General features: G+C 31.2%; 1 protein-coding gene and 1 long non-coding RNA gene across 2 annotated transcripts in view; both read right to left on the reverse strand.

Annotated features, from left to right (window-relative positions):
* Positions 1-4052: 4052 nt before the first annotated feature.
* LOC136795215 (uncharacterized) lies at positions 4053-6416 on the reverse strand. The gene is made up of 3 exons (XR_010842785.1): positions 6302-6416; positions 4245-4422; positions 4053-4166 (listed from the first exon to the last, which is right to left on the reverse strand). It is a non-coding gene; the product is annotated as an uncharacterized lncRNA (long non-coding RNA).
* A 1181-nt stretch (positions 6417-7597) lies between these two features.
* LOC106689936 (solute carrier organic anion transporter family member 74D) overlaps positions 7598-17479 on the reverse strand; it is a 30141-nt gene continuing 20259 nt past the window's right edge. The window contains exons 4-13 of the mRNA XM_014435163.3: positions 17049-17237; positions 16793-16933; positions 16579-16716; positions 15302-15466; positions 13716-13911; positions 12553-12691; positions 10797-10981; positions 9701-9804; positions 9525-9626; positions 7598-8533 (exon numbers count right to left, since the gene is read on the reverse strand). Of these exons, the coding sequence (XP_014290649.1) occupies positions 8388-8533; positions 9525-9626; positions 9701-9804; positions 10797-10981; positions 12553-12691; positions 13716-13911; positions 15302-15466; positions 16579-16716; positions 16793-16933; positions 17049-17237 (1505 nt within the window). The 3' untranslated portion in view covers positions 7598-8387. The remainder of the gene's footprint in view (positions 8534-9524; positions 9627-9700; positions 9805-10796; positions 10982-12552; positions 12692-13715; positions 13912-15301; positions 15467-16578; positions 16717-16792; positions 16934-17048; positions 17238-17479) is intronic.

Here is a 17479-nt window from a genome sequence, read left to right on the forward strand (position 1 = left end):
TGCGATACAACACGAGGAGGCCCCTCACCTCCGGACTCAAAATAGCTCCTGAATGGATAACACATATGCAAAATTAAATATAAAACAGGTAACCTTAAAATACCAAAGGTAGTAAAAGGTAAGACACAACACGAATTACTTTTCTTTCTTGCACAGTAATGCACTACTAATTCACATTTTTATTTATGTTTTTAGAGGGTTCGGAAAAAAAAAAAAAAATTTCAAATTAGTGCTAACTTGACAACTAATCTCTTGTCAGAAGTGAAAAGAAGTTTCTATAATTTCGATATTCTCAACACTATCAAAAAAACAGTCATAGAATGTACACATTTTTTCGATTCATACCTATAAACTTTCTAGTTATCTATGCCCGTTTGAAATTGTTGAATTTTTAGCGGTAATACTGGTATTTACTTGTCTGCATCAACTTAAATCAAAAGAGAACAGAGTGTTATTATTATAAAACCCTGTTAATTCGTTCAAAAACAAGAAATAAGATGAAAATGTGGGGAAAATATGGGATATTTTGAAAAGAGTATTGATTGTTTTAGTAATAAAATATAATGAGTTTAAGAACAGCCATTAGATAAGTAGGAAACCTGATAATGCCTGAGATAGATAAATTGAAAATAGGATTTTCTAAAGGCGCAAAATTGATAATTGGTCATAATATCATTCAAAATATTTTACCAACTTGGGAATACTGCGTAGCTCATTCCTTCTAAGATTTATTTATGAAGAATATATCTCATTTATAATTTGATATTTCTTTCCCCCCTCTCCAATCCCCCAAAATTGGACAGTATTTTCTCATGTTAATAAAATTTACAGTGTTCCACTTGAATTACGAATGTGTAAGCGGTTATTCAGGTTGAAAAAAAAATTATTATGCAAATAAATGTAGCATTTAGCCACAGATCAAATAATTAAAATTTATATTATAATAATAATAGTCGATTATGCTCAGTTACGCTCGAATCAATTCAACATATCACTGGTGGATGTGGAGTGCTGGCTGGTACTGAATATCTGCAGAGGAACAACAATGTGGCCAAAATTTTGTATCAGGCTCTGGCTGTGAAGTACAACCTAATTGAAGATAAGAGCCCTTATTACAAGTACCACCCAAATTAACTCCTCCAAAAAGGTTCTCTCAGGCTATATTGGGATGAATCAATTATTACAGACCATACAGTACGCCATAATAAGCCAAACATCCTCCTTATAGACCTAAGAAAAAAGAAAGCAGAACTTATCGATGTTGCGGTCCCCAACGATAATAATATAAGCTCCACTGTGGATGAAAAACTGAGAAATACCAAGAATTGGCGATAGAATTGAAAAAAAATATATAAATTGGTGTTACTACTACTCCATTCATAATATCAACGAATGGTGTCATCAGCAGTGGCAGGCATGTATGGTTTAGGGGTGCCTATAGATGTGCTAAGAGAGGCTCAACAGTCAGTTCTCACAGACACTGCACGTATAGTGCGAAAAGTTTTAAACATTTGAATCAAAGGAAAAATAAATAAAAATATAAAGGTAGTTGGATTTATAGGTCCCCCACCTCAGATATTCAACCTGCAAAAGGGAGAAATACAGCCAATAATAATAATTTTAATAATATAATTATAAAATAATTTCAAAAAATTATGGACATACAAACAATTTGAAAACTCAGTGTATTCTAAGTAGCTTGCGAAAAACTAAATCTTTAAATGTCTTTCCTGATTGATAAGAACATAAGTCTCAAATTTATAATCTGCTTCTAAGGTCCAACAGATATCTGGAACGCTGGAAGAAACAGTAAACTCCGGAAAGCATTTGGACTTTATGGGAAAATTTCCTTCATTATATATCCAATAGGAATATAGGAAAATAAGATTTTCCAACCTAAAGTGCTAGAGTTCCCGTTGGTTGTGATAAAAGTGATCAGGAATTGCGCAAGTGTTATCATGTTGAAAGGTGAAAAAAAAATAATAACTAATACGCATAAGCAGTGAAATCCCTTATAATCTTGTAATTTTATTATTATTTTTTCATCAGTATTAGCGATAACATATAATTCTTATTGTTAGATTTATTTTACTAAATATGAATTTACTAAACAGAGACATTGGTGGTAACTCTCATAAAGTGTTATTAATATTTAATGACGTAATTAAGTAACCAGATGTAAGAGTGTGGTAGGTCAGTCGGTAAAGTCCAAGTTCGACGGTGACAGTGATATTACATGTACGGTAGATGTATGTCACGTGGAAATAGGACTTAGGAGAGATATCACCAGTATTTATAATAAGAATTATTTCGGTCTTACCTTTCTGATTAAAGTTTCTTCCTCAGGTCTGTTCGGGCGGGGATGAGAAATGACGATGCATCAGATTGAATATAAAAATATGAAAATCTTTATTACAAGCCATGAAGGGTCAGGGATTCTGTTTCTTAAACAACGGTAGAGCAAGGAGGTGATTAAGCTGAATATAAAAATAAATCAAAATACTTCATTGCTCTAAGGAATCCAAATTTCTGGCCGTTTTTACGGTTAGAGCGGTTTTTTCTTTCAAATACTTTATTTTATAGTACGAAAAGGTATAAAATGTTTTTACTTATACTTAAAAAATTATTGAGAGTTTCGTCTGTATATTTTTGTTCCTAAATTGTTTGTTATTTTAATATATTAATCGTAACATATTTATGTTTAAAAAGATAAAAAAAGAGTCATCTCGAAAATTGAGTTGAAAAAGTTTATTTTTTAATTTAACAAGATTTTTTAGAAAGGAGTTAGCTCCTCATGGCTGACCCTGGATGTTTTCAAGCTGCTGACTCATGATGAATGCAATAAAGAAAAGTAGGTAGATGAAGGTGTTTTAGGAAAATATATACGCCTTATATCAGAGCTATATGAGGCTATTGCAGAGAGCCTAAAAAAGACCCAGGAAGACTTGGGATAAAGGGCTGAGAGAGGCCTCTTAGCAAACTAGGTTTGGAATAGAAAAGGAGTAGGCAGCTAGCACAGAACCAGTATCTAAAGATCAAGTTCTATTGAATAGCAACTAATAATTTGGTGAGTAGCATACTGTGCTGGGTCAAGGCAGATCAACAACAGGAACAACAAAATTCACCTAGGAGTCAATCCATTGATTTTTAGAAGTTCAAAAGTTGGACTTTCAAAAATTCAAAAGCGTTTATGCATTACTTTCGAAATATTTGTGGATAAAGCATTTGAAGGTGAAGTAATGAATAGGCTATAGTTTATTATTATTTTCTAATGTTTTTTTACTTTGGATGAAAACATGTCACATTTTCAACGATCTAAAATTAATTTATACGAAAATAAGATCATGATAAAAATATAGGGCTTATAAAAAATATTGAACAAATAATTTTTCAAGCTTTTGACGTTGAAAATACCTAATATAAATAATTTTTACCTATATTTATATTACAGATATTTAGATATAAATCTTATTTATAAACACCTGATATCAATCACATTTTCACAAAGTTAATTTGTTTCATACTATTGATAATTATTTTATGTATTTAAGAAAAATATTTATAGTATTTATACAAGATTTCGACGTTGTACGACATTGTTCGACCATCAGTCATAATCAGAAAATATATCTCAAGAACTCTATGGAATATTTTCAGTAAAAACTTGATCTCGCATCCTGTTAAACGAGACCCAATTTGCAAGATCAAGCGGGGAATGAACACTTGAAATGAAAAAAAGATTAAAATGAAAATTTTATGGTTTAATAAGATAAATATCCTTCCGATCGTATGCCGATGTCAAAAATTTAGTCACTTAATGCTGACAACATTCGAAATCAATTCAAAATCAAACCCACACAACATATCACAGAAATAAAACAAGATTTTTCCGTTTATTTGCTTTATATGTCGGATTGTAAATTGTCTGATGCTGAGGTGAGATTTTCTCTGATTTGTGAAATCTTTACTCCTGATGCCCTGGATCTCTTCTAGTTTGCAGGATTATCCATAAAAGGTAGCAACTCGTTTTGTAATAAACTTTCTTTCGTAAATATGTATACATTTTTTTTATTATTCATTATATTATTAAACCAATTATACAATAGCATTTATTATAATATAAGTTGTACGAAGAATGATACTAGCAGGCGAGTCCCAATATTCTCCTGTAAAAATATTTTCAGATTAATAAATAATAATTTTTTTAATTATACATGTATACTTTTTACAGAATTAAATAATACCTAGTAAATATGCAGCAGTATTCATCAATGGTATCAGAATCCTTGCCTTTACAGCATGGATAAACGTTGGGGCAACACGTTTTTGGACTGCAACGAACCATGAAGAATTTTTCACTCCAGTTTCTTGCATGTAAAATATCTTTAGGGTTCTCCGTTTGTGCGTTCATTGCAATAGGAGCTATAATGAAGGGCATAGTGAGTGAACATCGTATGTTTTTCCAGAAGATTGAATAAAAGAGTAAACGGCTATACGCAAAAGGCTGTATAAAACCTGCTAACTTAGAACTTGGCTACTTTATTTAAGATTAACCTAAATTTTTTCCCCACTAAATTGTCTTTCTTAAGCAACACATCAAATTTTTGACAAATCTACAACTGTCCAATGAAATTAAAAACAAATTATATATATAAAACTAACAACATAGTATACATGGATGGCAAATCGTTTCCGAAAGTAAACACTTTCATATACTCGGCTCCAAAATAATATCAATGAATGATCAACGGACTGAGATAGGCCAGCGTATAACAAGCACGAACAGAGCCTTCTTATCTCTCCAGAAAATACAGAAATACCAAAAAATCTAAAGCTAATTGTGTCTAATACCATGATAAAACCAGCGTGACCTGGGTTCAAACTGCTACCATAGAAAGCAGAATCGATATATTTGAACAAAAAGTCCTGCGTATTACTGCAGAAGCGATCTGGGATCAGAACCTTAACAGAAGAACTAACAGTGAACAATTTGCAAAGACTGCTCAGTCAGTGGCTTGTACTATGAAGGCAAGTTTCGACGAATCTTTTCTGCATAAAAGCTTCCTTAAGAAACTGTCTTCGACACATATCGTAAGTCAAAGCGAATAAATAATTATCCATTCTATAAACATTAGTAATGAGATTTATATAATGAGAATACTAAAAAAAACATTACACTGGGCTTCAGAGTACGTGTCCCTTTTTAGTTAAAAACCAATAACAGCAGTTGATATAAAAACTATTTCGCTCTAAGATTTGCTAATTATGTTATTCATTTGAGAAGAATTTGAGGCGATTTATTGTGGTCAGCCTCAACATCAATAGCTGAGGTATTCCAGTTGATTGCAGATGCCACAGGTTGTGAATAATACAAGTTTGTAAAGCTTTACTATTCGCAACACTGACATGCACTTCTCGGTATTAGATTTTTAATAAATTCAAAATCAGAAACTGAAAAAAAAATGGATCTCAGTTCTATTGTATACATATGTTTTTACGCCAAGTGTATGTATTTTAATGGCTTCAGTGACAAAAACATCATAAAGTTTGTTACCTCATATAGCAAATATATTTGGAAAACATCTTCAATCACGTCAATTCAAGCACAATTGTCTAAAAATCGTCCTTTTATGGATCTGCAATTTCAAATGGTGCAAATTAATTTCTCAGTGGCCTTCGATGCCGTCTCGCGCAGTCCAGTTTGCCAGCGGTTTTAATTTTAAATATACAGAGCAACTGTATTCGATTTTGGGATCTTTTATCTGTGAAATTTGATAGTCTTAAAGGACAGCAATAATGCTTACACTTCTAGTATTGTTGGTGCCAAGTACCGAAAAGCTGATGAAACTGCTTTTGCAATTGATATAGTTACCGCTAGTAGCTGCCTAATCCTAGTATAGCGCTAAGCCAAGCTAAAGTGGCAGCTCAAATAATTATTAACCAACTAAAGAAGTCAAATATTGACGCTGATGTAAAAAAAAAAAACTATAATAAGAACATCATCTTTTTATTTCAAAAATAGAAAAAACTTTCAGCTAAATGGATACTCGAACAATATTTCAAAGAAAATTACATGTCATGGCATATCATTAAACCGACACATGACTTTTTTCGTTCATTTTAATTAAAAACTAAAGTGAGTAGTTAAAAACTACAAAAAGGCACCTTATTTTATCATTATCACTTATTAAGCTCAAGGATCTTGCCTATGATTTACAAATGCCAATATTAAAAATAATTTATGTACAGCTCAATTCATGGTTTATCTATAATTCATAAAGAAATAACAATAATTGCTTACCATAAAGTCTACTATGATGCCCGTGGGTTGTCAGTACACCGATTAGAACTAGAACATATGTCAGCATGTTGAAGGCTGACAAACAACTGATAACTGATACGGAGATTTGTATTTAAATCCTTTCTATACTTATAATTTATGTTATTTTTTTTTTTTTATCTTTTCTTTTGTCAAACTTCTAAACACACAAATATTCATTTTTTTATCGCATTTTTTCCAAAATTAGAAAAAAAAGTACTTGAAGAAGTTTGTCGGGGGGTGCGGTCAGCAAAGAACAACATAAATAAACAAAACCATATTTATTTATTTTATGACGACGTTTCGACCTGAGTTTCAACCCCTGATGAAGGTTGTGGCGTAGAGGGAAGATTGGTAACTGACCAGGTCGAAACGTCGGCATAAAATAAATAAATATGGTTTTGTTTATTTATGTTGTTCTTTGCTGACCGCACCCCCCGACAAACTTCTTCAACCATTAATCTACGGTCAACTATCTACACCTCATTAAAAAAAGTACTTAGTAATGTACATAGACGATTAACATCAATATAGAAAAAAACTGAAGAAGTTGCATCTGTGGCTTTCCCATTCTTATGTTACCATCAAATAATTATTCATTTATTTTATTTTTTTCATTCTTTGTATGAAAAAAAAATTCTTTTATTTTAGACTTCTAGAATCTTCACATCAGTAACAAGTCCACGAAGCCTGAACTAATTTATCGTTTTAATCCTCTAACCTAGCTTATAGTAAAGCTTACTTCATGTGAAGATTATTTTTTTGTAATATTATTTTAAATTAATATTTAAATCATATAATATATTTCTCATATGGACGATTCATGGACTGGACGAATCAAATGACAAACATTTGTAATGTCTTAATATTTTTTCGTAAGCATTACATCACATGAGCATAGAATGATATATAACATATTCACATGTATCACCTATCAACCAGTGTTACATTTAACAAGACAAGAGCATTATATCCAAAATTAACGTGGAGAAGGTACAAATTAAAAAAAAAAATATATATATAATTAAAAATATATATTTCATACATTCCCATTTGCTTTACAAATTATATACAAAATTCCAATGTACTTCGTTTAACTGGAAAATAAATAAATAACAATTATTTCAAATAACATAGTAACAAAATATTTTTAAACAATTGATAAATGATAGTTTTGTTTTTTCAAGGAAACTTTTTTTCTTGGTAGTGTTAGATATTTGATTTTTTTTTCACATATTTACAGTTTTTCTGTACATATTTTAAAAAATTTTCCATAAGCCAGACGGCATTGTAAAAAATAACTAATCGTTATATGAGCATCTTGTTTTCAATACCTTCTGAATAAGCTGATGGATTAATGATTATGAGTGGATATGGTTTTAACAGATTTTTCATTTATACTATTCATCATTGAAGCAATATAATAAATACAATTACATACAATAAATACAGTATGATATTAAAATTATTTTTGGTTTTTGAAGTGATGTTAGCGTATAAATGCAGTCAATGAACCATGATTGGAAATAAATTCAAAAAATTGAAAATGTTTCAATGTAATTACATTTGCTTTAAAATATTCATAAATTTTAATTTGATGAGTTTAAATTTTTACAATTCGATTACTCTTGTATTTTATTTATCTGATAGGTGAGGTATCTCATTTCAATTACCATTGTATACTAATTCAAATTATTAAATATTTCACTATGACTTAATGTTTTGTTATTTATAGCGCCTAAAATTTAAAAAAAAAATTTAAAAAAAAGCTTATTCGGCAGTTTTTAGTAGATCAAGATTTATTTGCTAGATTATATTTCTTCAATCTATCACTTTCCTATTTATAGAGATCTGTGTACGTAAAATTTTAGTTAGAACTATTGCATGACTAAATCATATCACAAGTAAACTAAGCCATCCTGTACCGAAGATATCCTTTTCGTAGGTAAAATCCTCACCCTTCCTTAATCTAGTCCTTATTTATCCTTTGACTGGTGATAGAGGATGGCTTAAGTAATGATATATGAACACTGTATCAGTTGAGTCAAATTCATCTCAATGATAGTGTTCATATTTTTTTGGGTTCTTTTTCTTTTTCCATTTCGATTATCTCGAATTTCACCTTCTTCTTTTCTTCTTCTGGATCGAAGATTTGGACATCTTTCACATAGTACCACGCCATTAGGGCAAATATCAATCCTACAGCAAGAAATCCTGTAACAATAAATTAGGAAATGAGTAACAGACACTTATTTCTTCTCCTTTATGAGGAATATATATCAGGGTGATTTTCAAATAAAGGGCAATTTTCTAGTTTCGATTGAATAAAATGGTATACAATGATCGATGTAGATCTATGTTGGTTATAATACTGGCCTTAGGAAATAGTTCATCCATTCTGATAACATAAGAATTAATTGTATTGTAATGTTTTAATAAAGTTCTAATTGACATAAGGTCTTCAATTCTCATTGCCGTGGCAGTTCGGCAGTAACATTTTTAAATTTAATTAATTTTCATACATCAGTAGACCTAAACTAACGATAGAAAACAAAGAAACTTTAATAAATTCTTTTATAAAGGTTATTTAAAATCTAATTATAAGAACCTCCTAATTTTTTTTAAGTCCAGGAATCTGAATAAGTTCCTAAAAGTGACATTGGCGACCTCTTTTCCTTTCACAGGATCCGGCCGAAAAAGAAATAATAACTGTTTAATAAATTCTGAATTACCATTTTAATTAATCCTTTTTTGTTAAAAAAAAATTAATATCCTATTCAGCAACAACAAAAGATTCATGATCCCTATAAAACGAGACTTCAAAATTAATAATTAGACAGTAGATCAATATTAATTGATTTTCCATTGTTCATTTAATCATTGCCGTGGTTGTTTATGGCCTCATTGTCATGGGAAGTTTTCGGCCTCGATAATTTGTGCAATAATTTCAAACTAAACTAGCATTAGTATTATCTGCGTTTAAAATTAGCCTGATTTCTTGAATAAATCATCAAGAATCCATATAAGAATTAAATAAGATTTTTTTTTAAATTGGTACCTGAAAATGTCCCGTTATTTAAAAATCATCCATCAAGATTTTTAAACAAGGGGAAACAATGATTCTATAAGATTTAAAGAAAAATGGTAAATTATATTCAAATTATTATAATGTAGATGACATTGGGTGTTTAATCCATTAACTTACCTCCTGCATTGGCGTTGATGAAGAACCTCATCTTTTGAGCATCGTAAAGCCAACAGTTACCTTTTGACGTACATGTTTTACCCCAGACTAAGCATGTGCTGTCTATAAAAATATTTTAGGTTAATTATTTAGATATTTTTATTGATTAAAACAATTAAAACTTTAGATACACTTACCTATAACCCTACCGAAGAATATGGGGGCTGGGATGAGTGCAAAGATTGTTATCATCGTCATACCGAAACCCATAGCCACAGTTTTGTCTCGCTCTTCTACGCTCCTGCAACAGACACCGTTGTATTTAATAACAATTTTATGACAAAGAGTGTTGTATGCTTACTCGAAATGAACCAAATAAAACAATTATGATTTGATGATTGTCTTTGAAAATTACTGTTAGCAACATTTGTAGCATTCATGAATAAAAATCCTGTTATTTATATGATCTGATTAGTACAATTAATTTAGGATTGAAATGTGTATATTTATCTTATAACTTATTTTCTTATAAAATTAATTATAGCAAGTAATAAGCCTCTAATATAGTAATGTTAATTAAACAGATAAAAGTATCTTGGTAATTAAAAATAAAGTTGAAAAAGGAAAAAGATTAAAGTGGATTTGAAGGTACTGGTAATTTCCAAACCGCATATCGATAGTGTGACAAGGCAGTAGAATCAAATTTAAAACCAATTTTTTGGTTTCAAGTTGTAATGAATATTTCTGGTTATACTTTGTTAAGAATGTGAGATCTTTATTATTATATTTATCGTATTATGAAGTTTATTTTACCTAAACCAGCAAAATTGATTACCTAAGCAGGTTGTCATGAAGCATAATTCTTAACCCGGATGGGGTTATTAACAAAGTCATATGAAAAGGTTCTAGGGGAAAATTGTGTTAAAGGCTATTGAACTCTTTGGTTAAAGCATAGGCCTTCTTTTTGCTCCTTCTTCTATGGCTATGTCGGGAAGTAAAAATATAAAATTAACTGTTCTCCATAGATCCTCCAGACTTCAGAAAAGCTTGGGCCCAAGGTCTGTTGGTTGGGGCCATATCTGCCCCTGCATGCCTTCCACCAACTGGCAGCTTTGCAGAATGTGCTCTGTGGTTGGTTCATTTTGGCCATAAAGCATAGGCCTAGTCGCTAAATTATTGGAAGAGAGAAGCCGAAGTTTTACGATAGATATCGGCTGCCAGAGCTACTACCATCATGACAACTATGATATTTATCGTCCTAATAATACTGTCGTACTATCATCATCAACATACCTCATCGACACAATAAAGTTGGATGTTTGTGAAGTGGCCCCGAGAAGTTTCAGAATGCACACCACGACGAGGAACAGTTTAAATTGATCACTGCAATCCACAGGGCAAATCCCAGGCATTGCGATCTGAGGAAGTTGGATGCCGTTAGCATCGAATTCGTTGACGCATCCACAGTTGGAATATGCCTAGAACATGATAAATGAGAAGATAATTTAGATTTGATTAAGATGTAAACGTACAAATATTTTTAATTAAAACAACCAAGTGATAGTGTATTTTTTTCATACAGTTCGTCATTGTTTAATGAATATATAAGTAATTGACGATTTCCTATTATATTATTTTTTTTTCCTTATCTTTCTAACAATAGCAAAGTATTATTAATTCAAACATTTTGTTATGTGTTATAGATTTCGTTGGTTGATTACGATAAATATCAAATTGCAAGCTATAGATCATTTAATAAATAAAATAACATAATAATAAAATCATATTGACCAAAGTAATGAGTCATATTAATTAAGGGTAGTATGATCGTTTTAAGGTAAAAAATTAGTTTTATTTATTTTTTTAAAATTATGTTTCTAAAAATATTTACTGAAATTATTAATATCAGACCCTAATGTATTGGAAGTGATTCAAATATTTTTCTCTAATTTAAACGGGCTATGAATTGTAAATTACTGATGATAATTGCTACAATAACTATCTTTTCTTCACTTGGTGAACTCGAATTCGTAATATTTTAAATAAATATAAAAATATATATAACTGGATCTGAACATATATGTTCTTTAATTTATATATATTTAGCTCTTTATTATATTATATTCTTATAATATAATATTATATTATATTCTTTAGTCATGGTTTTTATATTTCATGATACTAATAATAATAATAATAATAATAATAATAAAGTACAAACTAATACTATTAGTTTTGTAGATTTATCTTAATTCAGTTACACAGACTTGTATATACAACAGTAACTTGTACTCTAGTATTTTTTAATTCCTGTAATATCACTAATAGTCATCCCTATCATGAAAAAAATAAGTATTAGTATTATTACCACACTAGTTTCTACACTTGTAATAATACTATTTGATTCCATTATGAAACAGGGCCCTGGTTGAACTTAGCTTAGTAAAAAAAACAAAAACAAATATGACTCGCCAGTTTCATCTTTCAATATAATTTTATTATTAAAAGGTCAATGGCCAATTAAATGGTTTATTAACCAATTTTATTCGTAAGCTTAAAAAATAACAAGTTACTGAAATATAGTTTGTTATTTTTATTTCGGTAAAGGTGTCTCAGAAGATAATATTCCTATTAGCTTCCTCTTTGTTTTTAATTTGATTTAAACATTTTTATAGCGTAAAGAAGTATGACTTACTGTTCATTGATTGCCGTAATTTAAAAAAAAAATTGGAAAAGTGTCAGTAATTTAAAAATATTTGCATTCAAAATCAAATTAGGCATTCGCTTATCAAATTTAAAAAAATAACTAATATTCATTTTCATATGAACTAAATTCAAGCCATTTCAGGGGAACATGATAGTAAGAAAACTAAAAAACTTAAATACGTAAATCTTGTCTTTTCATTCAAAAGAAATTGTACTGAAAATATATTTCTTTAAAATTTTAAAACAAAACCTATTTTCTAGGACTAACTGTATTTTTTTCAGTGAATAAAATAAAATGGTGATGATATTACTATTTAAGAACTTGTTAAACCTTCTAACTTACGATAGTGCCGTTGATGTGGATGGTGTCGTTGCAACCAGCGTGGCAGGGTGAGATGAAAGACTTGCCGTAGGCACAGACAGGGCTGTACTTGACGAAGTCGCAATGGCAATCAGCGTTACAGGCTTGGGTAGCGTTCAGTCTGTAAAATAGGATTAGTGAAATTTTTAACTAATAAAAGATAAAGGCTTGAAATATCTATTTGAACAAACAGCTTTATATATAAGATGTTCAAGCCTCGAATTGCATCATTTTTTTTTTTTTTTATAAAAGTAGTGAAAATAATAAAATGAAACTTAGTTTTAGATAGGGTTTTTTTTTAATATCAAATTTGTTATACCTACTTTATTTTCCAGGTCACATAATTTATTATGGAAAGGTATATTTTTAATGAAGGATCATAATTTCAAAATAATTTTATTTCTTTAATTTTTCCGACGCATCTTGAAGACGTAAAATGATAAAAAAAAAAAACAACCAAACTCCGACGATTTTTGCAGAAATGGAGAGAAAAAGTACGAAATCTTTTGAGCATTCAATTTCTTTTAAGAATAAGTCATCATAATTGAGGCAATAATTTATTGAAGTGGCAATTTACATGACCGGCTCAGAATACTTCTAATGACTAATTATAACGGGAAATTGACATTAAACACTGTTCTGTTTTTTACGCTTGTTCGATTTACACACACACACACACACACATTTAAAGGCACGTCGGGTCGGAAAAATCACTTATATAAAATGTTTTTAAAGTTACATTCTCTAATTTTCACTCTTGCACTTTATTTTCACTAGAATTCTTTATTGAAAATATCTTTTGCCATTAAAAATGTCAAAGTCCACACCTTTCCGAGTCTTTTATTTTATTATATGTAAAGAGAAACACCATAGAACTTGTACAGATAATCGTGTTTGTTGTATCACTTTGCATTGATATATATCTTTACAACATATCCATGTAGGTGATATCATTTTTTAAACTAAATGAAGCACTGATTTGAGGTCTCAAACACGTAAAAATGTGGTCCCACAATGTTGATTAATTACATGCCGAGAATACTTCAAGTGAAAATTGAAACACTGTGTTCAAATTAAACTTATATGTTTTCTTCTCAGTGTATTATCACCTGAATCAACATGTTTTAATTGAAATATTGACTTACTCTCCGGTGACTGAAATGTCTCCTTGCATATCGTTGACGGCACAACCAAGGAAGTTGTAAACAATGAACCCGCAGATGGTGATGACCTTGACGATGAAGTTCCACATGGAGAGCGTCCTAGCCTTTGGTTTGAACCTGGAAATGACGAACCCGCTGAGTAGGATCCCGATCGCAGAACATATCAGGCCGACGAAACCTATTCAAAATACAAATTATCTTCAATAAATTGCTCATTAACAAGTAAACTATAGACTTATTCTTAATTAAGCGTAGATATAAGATTAATAGATTTAGAAGAAATATTCTGGGACTGTTTCCCCTAAGAAATACACGTAAATGTTGAAGAAACAAAAATTTTATGTCGCCAAAAAGACAAAATTAATGAAAACAACTGATATATTCCTTTCTACTAATAAGAAAAAATAATTTGAATACATTATTCATTTTAAATATATAGAACTTATTATACTTCCAAACCTCCTTTATATATATTTAACTTGCAGAAATCCCCGTCTTAAGGACAGTTTTAATCATCCTCCTTTTAGAATTTCTTTTAAGCTAACTTAAAGAGAAATAGAGATTAAATGAGTTTCAATGAGAATTGTTTCAGTATATTCTTATGGATCAATATGAATATATTCAATATTAACTCTCTATGGCATATCGCCATCAACAGGTGACACAACTTTGAGAGTGTTTAAAAAGATAAATGGATATCTCTAGGTACTCCAGAACACCTATGTAGCTTATAAAAATTATAATCATTTAAACAAATGTTTAATCGTAAAATAAATAGGAGTTTCGGAATCTAACTCGTAATTATTATTTTGCTCCAGGCGTTCTGATATTTCAGTAACTTGCATGGCTTAAACTTAAAGTTTTCCAATAATTAGGAACAAAAAAAGTAAAAACACTAAATTCACATTTTATTTCAGTTGGACAAGGAGCGTGATTCGCTGTCGCTCTTCGCGAGTCACAGCTTTCTTTCTATTATTTATGGTTTAGGGAGGAAAAGGCGCTCTAAATACTAAATTTTCATTGATAAAAAGCTCTTTGTTATACCAATTTGGTCCATTTATTAGTAAATAGGTCATTTTGATGAAGAATAATGCATGTCCGCGTATGGATTGGCAAATCTTGATTTGTATTACTAAAGAGTATTTGAACGACTAAAATATTTTAGGCCGTTTTTTAATTTCAAGGGATTTTTAAATATTACTCGATTTAACTATCATAAAGTCTGCTCTTCCCGTTTTAAGCCAATTAAAAATTGGTATCGGACCAATGCTTCCTGGGGGTTTCAGAGGGGCAGGTCCGGCGGGTAAGGATGACTTTATTTATATCATGATTATATGACCAATCTATGTCGAATATTTGTAGGGTCTTGCTTAAAATTAGATCAACTGAAAATTGTAACATACTCTCATATATTGCTGTACCTGAACATATATAGGTTTTAACTATCGCTTATGGCAGATAGAAAAATAGTGAAGATACAAACACATTACAGATCTAATATGAATTAATTAATTCAATATTAATTAAGTATATGAAATTAAACATGAATAAGAACCAATAGAGCGTACCAGTGGCCAAGTTGGCAACAGCTGCAGACTGCTTAAAGATGACCTCGAAGTACTTGGGCATGTACATCCAATAAGGCAGGTACCCGAAAACATACAAAATTCCTACCATTGTCTTGCACATTACCACCTTATTCTTGAAGAGCCGTACGAAGGTTGCCAGAAAATCTGAAACAAACATTTCATTCAATGTGTTTTTATAGGCGATAACAACCGAATTACTGTTTATCGCTTAAATAATGAGTAAATATCAAACGAATAGATTTGGAGATAGAAAATGAGAAGATACTTCTGACGTGCCTCAGTTTTGAATGGGGCCAGTGAGATACCTGCAATCAGTTCCTCCAGCAACTCTAAACACCGTAGCGTTGACAATTTAAAAAAAAAAAAATACTCCCAAACCGTAATTACAAAAAACGGCTTTTGATGCGGTACTAGTCCCATCATTCAATGATGTTCGTTTGGTCTTGAGGATCATAACTAGCTTTATAGTCTAATGGAAAATAGGTTTAGAGTTCTCCATGTTTTGCGAATTGCGTTGAATAAAAATAAAGCGTTTTAATATGGTATAAATGGAAAGAAATGGGAATTCTGGAAGTCTTTATTTTCCCTTAACTACAAAATAAAATTTTGGAGTTCCTCATGCTGATTAGAAAAATTTGCTTTTGTTTCATCAACATATTTTTAAATCTGACAAGGTGTGGCTAAACAATTGTAGTAGTATGTATGGGATTTATTTTCAATCATTCAATTCTCTTCTTCGGATCTTGAGGATCATATCATGCCTAGGTCAATAATATAATGGACTAAAACATAAAAAGGTTTTGCGAATTGTGTTGCGTAAACATTGAGCGTTCCAATAAGGTCCGAGTTGAAAGAGAAGCACTGAAAACTCTGGAAGTCTTGATTTTCCCTCAAGAAAAATTAGAAATCTCTTTTGTAGCCTCGCCAGTGCCCATTTTTGAAGGAAGTTTAAATTGGAGCTAGTAAAACATGGTAGGGAAGGGAGACGCTCATGATATTTCTCCTGGGCACTGAATGTCAATGACTGGAGTTCCGTATTACCTGTAGTATTTAAGAGAGGTTTCTATATTACCTCACTTTCCTCGATTCGGATAGAGAAGAAACCTCCTGGGAACAAAAAGGGCCTAGTTGGGAATTTACTTGGGAGTATGCAGGTGATTCTGGTGTCGCTTCTCACCCGGAAGAATCCCATTATTTTGAGAAACTGCTTCACGTTTGTTCTTATAAAATCGGGCCTAATAATAATCATATCTTACCTTTCAGTGAAGCAGGCTCTTCTTCCGGCTCAGTCTTTTCTCTCATGTCTCTCCTTCGTGCAGCGTCCGGAAGTACTCTGGGGAAGAGCCCAACCAACGATCCAAGGACGAACATTGACGACCCCAGGATAATCCAACCTGGAAAAAAAAATCAAGTTGTATATATCTATAAAACTATTAAAACAATTACATCAGAATAATCCTGTTTACCAACCTATCCAAAAAGCTCCCACCCATCGTGGGTCTGTAGGTTTGATTCGCGGAGTCAAGGACGGAGATATGTAGATATTCAGGCAGATGGAAGCCAGCCCATAACCTACCACGTTACCGAACATCTTCAAGCACTGGGAAACACCTAAGCAGATAGATAAACTAGTTAATTTGAGATTTTATAAATTCTAATTCTCTGGTCAGACATTCATTGATTAAAAATGTATTGTTATCGTAATAAGTTGATCAAAATTACTCACCGAAGATAGCAGGAGACTTGGACTTTTTTGTGTTATCGTCCATGTATGACACACCGAGAGTTCCAAAGAGAGACCCGCCGAAGCCTGAAATCAACTGGGCCATGAACAAGGTTACTGTAGGTCCCCAGTCGTTGCCGTCCGAGCTGTCACACTTCATATTAGTACCGTCCTGGCATATCAATTCCTTCTCTGTATAATAAAAAATCATCTATAAGAAGAAATATCTAAGACACATATTATTTTTTTTTTAATTTACGGTGAAATTTATAAATGGAAATGAATATCAGAGATAGGTAGTGCATATTATTTCATAAATAGTTATTAATAGTAAAGAATCCGTAACTAATAATCTGGGGCTTTTTCGAGGGCAATGCCCAGTCGGTCTGGGTTCAAAGTGATTCCGGTCTTCAAAGTCAAATCAAAAGACAATA

Source organism: Halyomorpha halys, unplaced genomic scaffold (assembly GCF_000696795.3).
Source record: "Halyomorpha halys isolate HHAL.00 unplaced genomic scaffold, Hhal_1.1 Scaffold1526.1, whole genome shotgun sequence".
In the NCBI taxonomy this organism is placed as follows: Eukaryota; Metazoa; Arthropoda; class Insecta; order Hemiptera; family Pentatomidae; genus Halyomorpha; species Halyomorpha halys.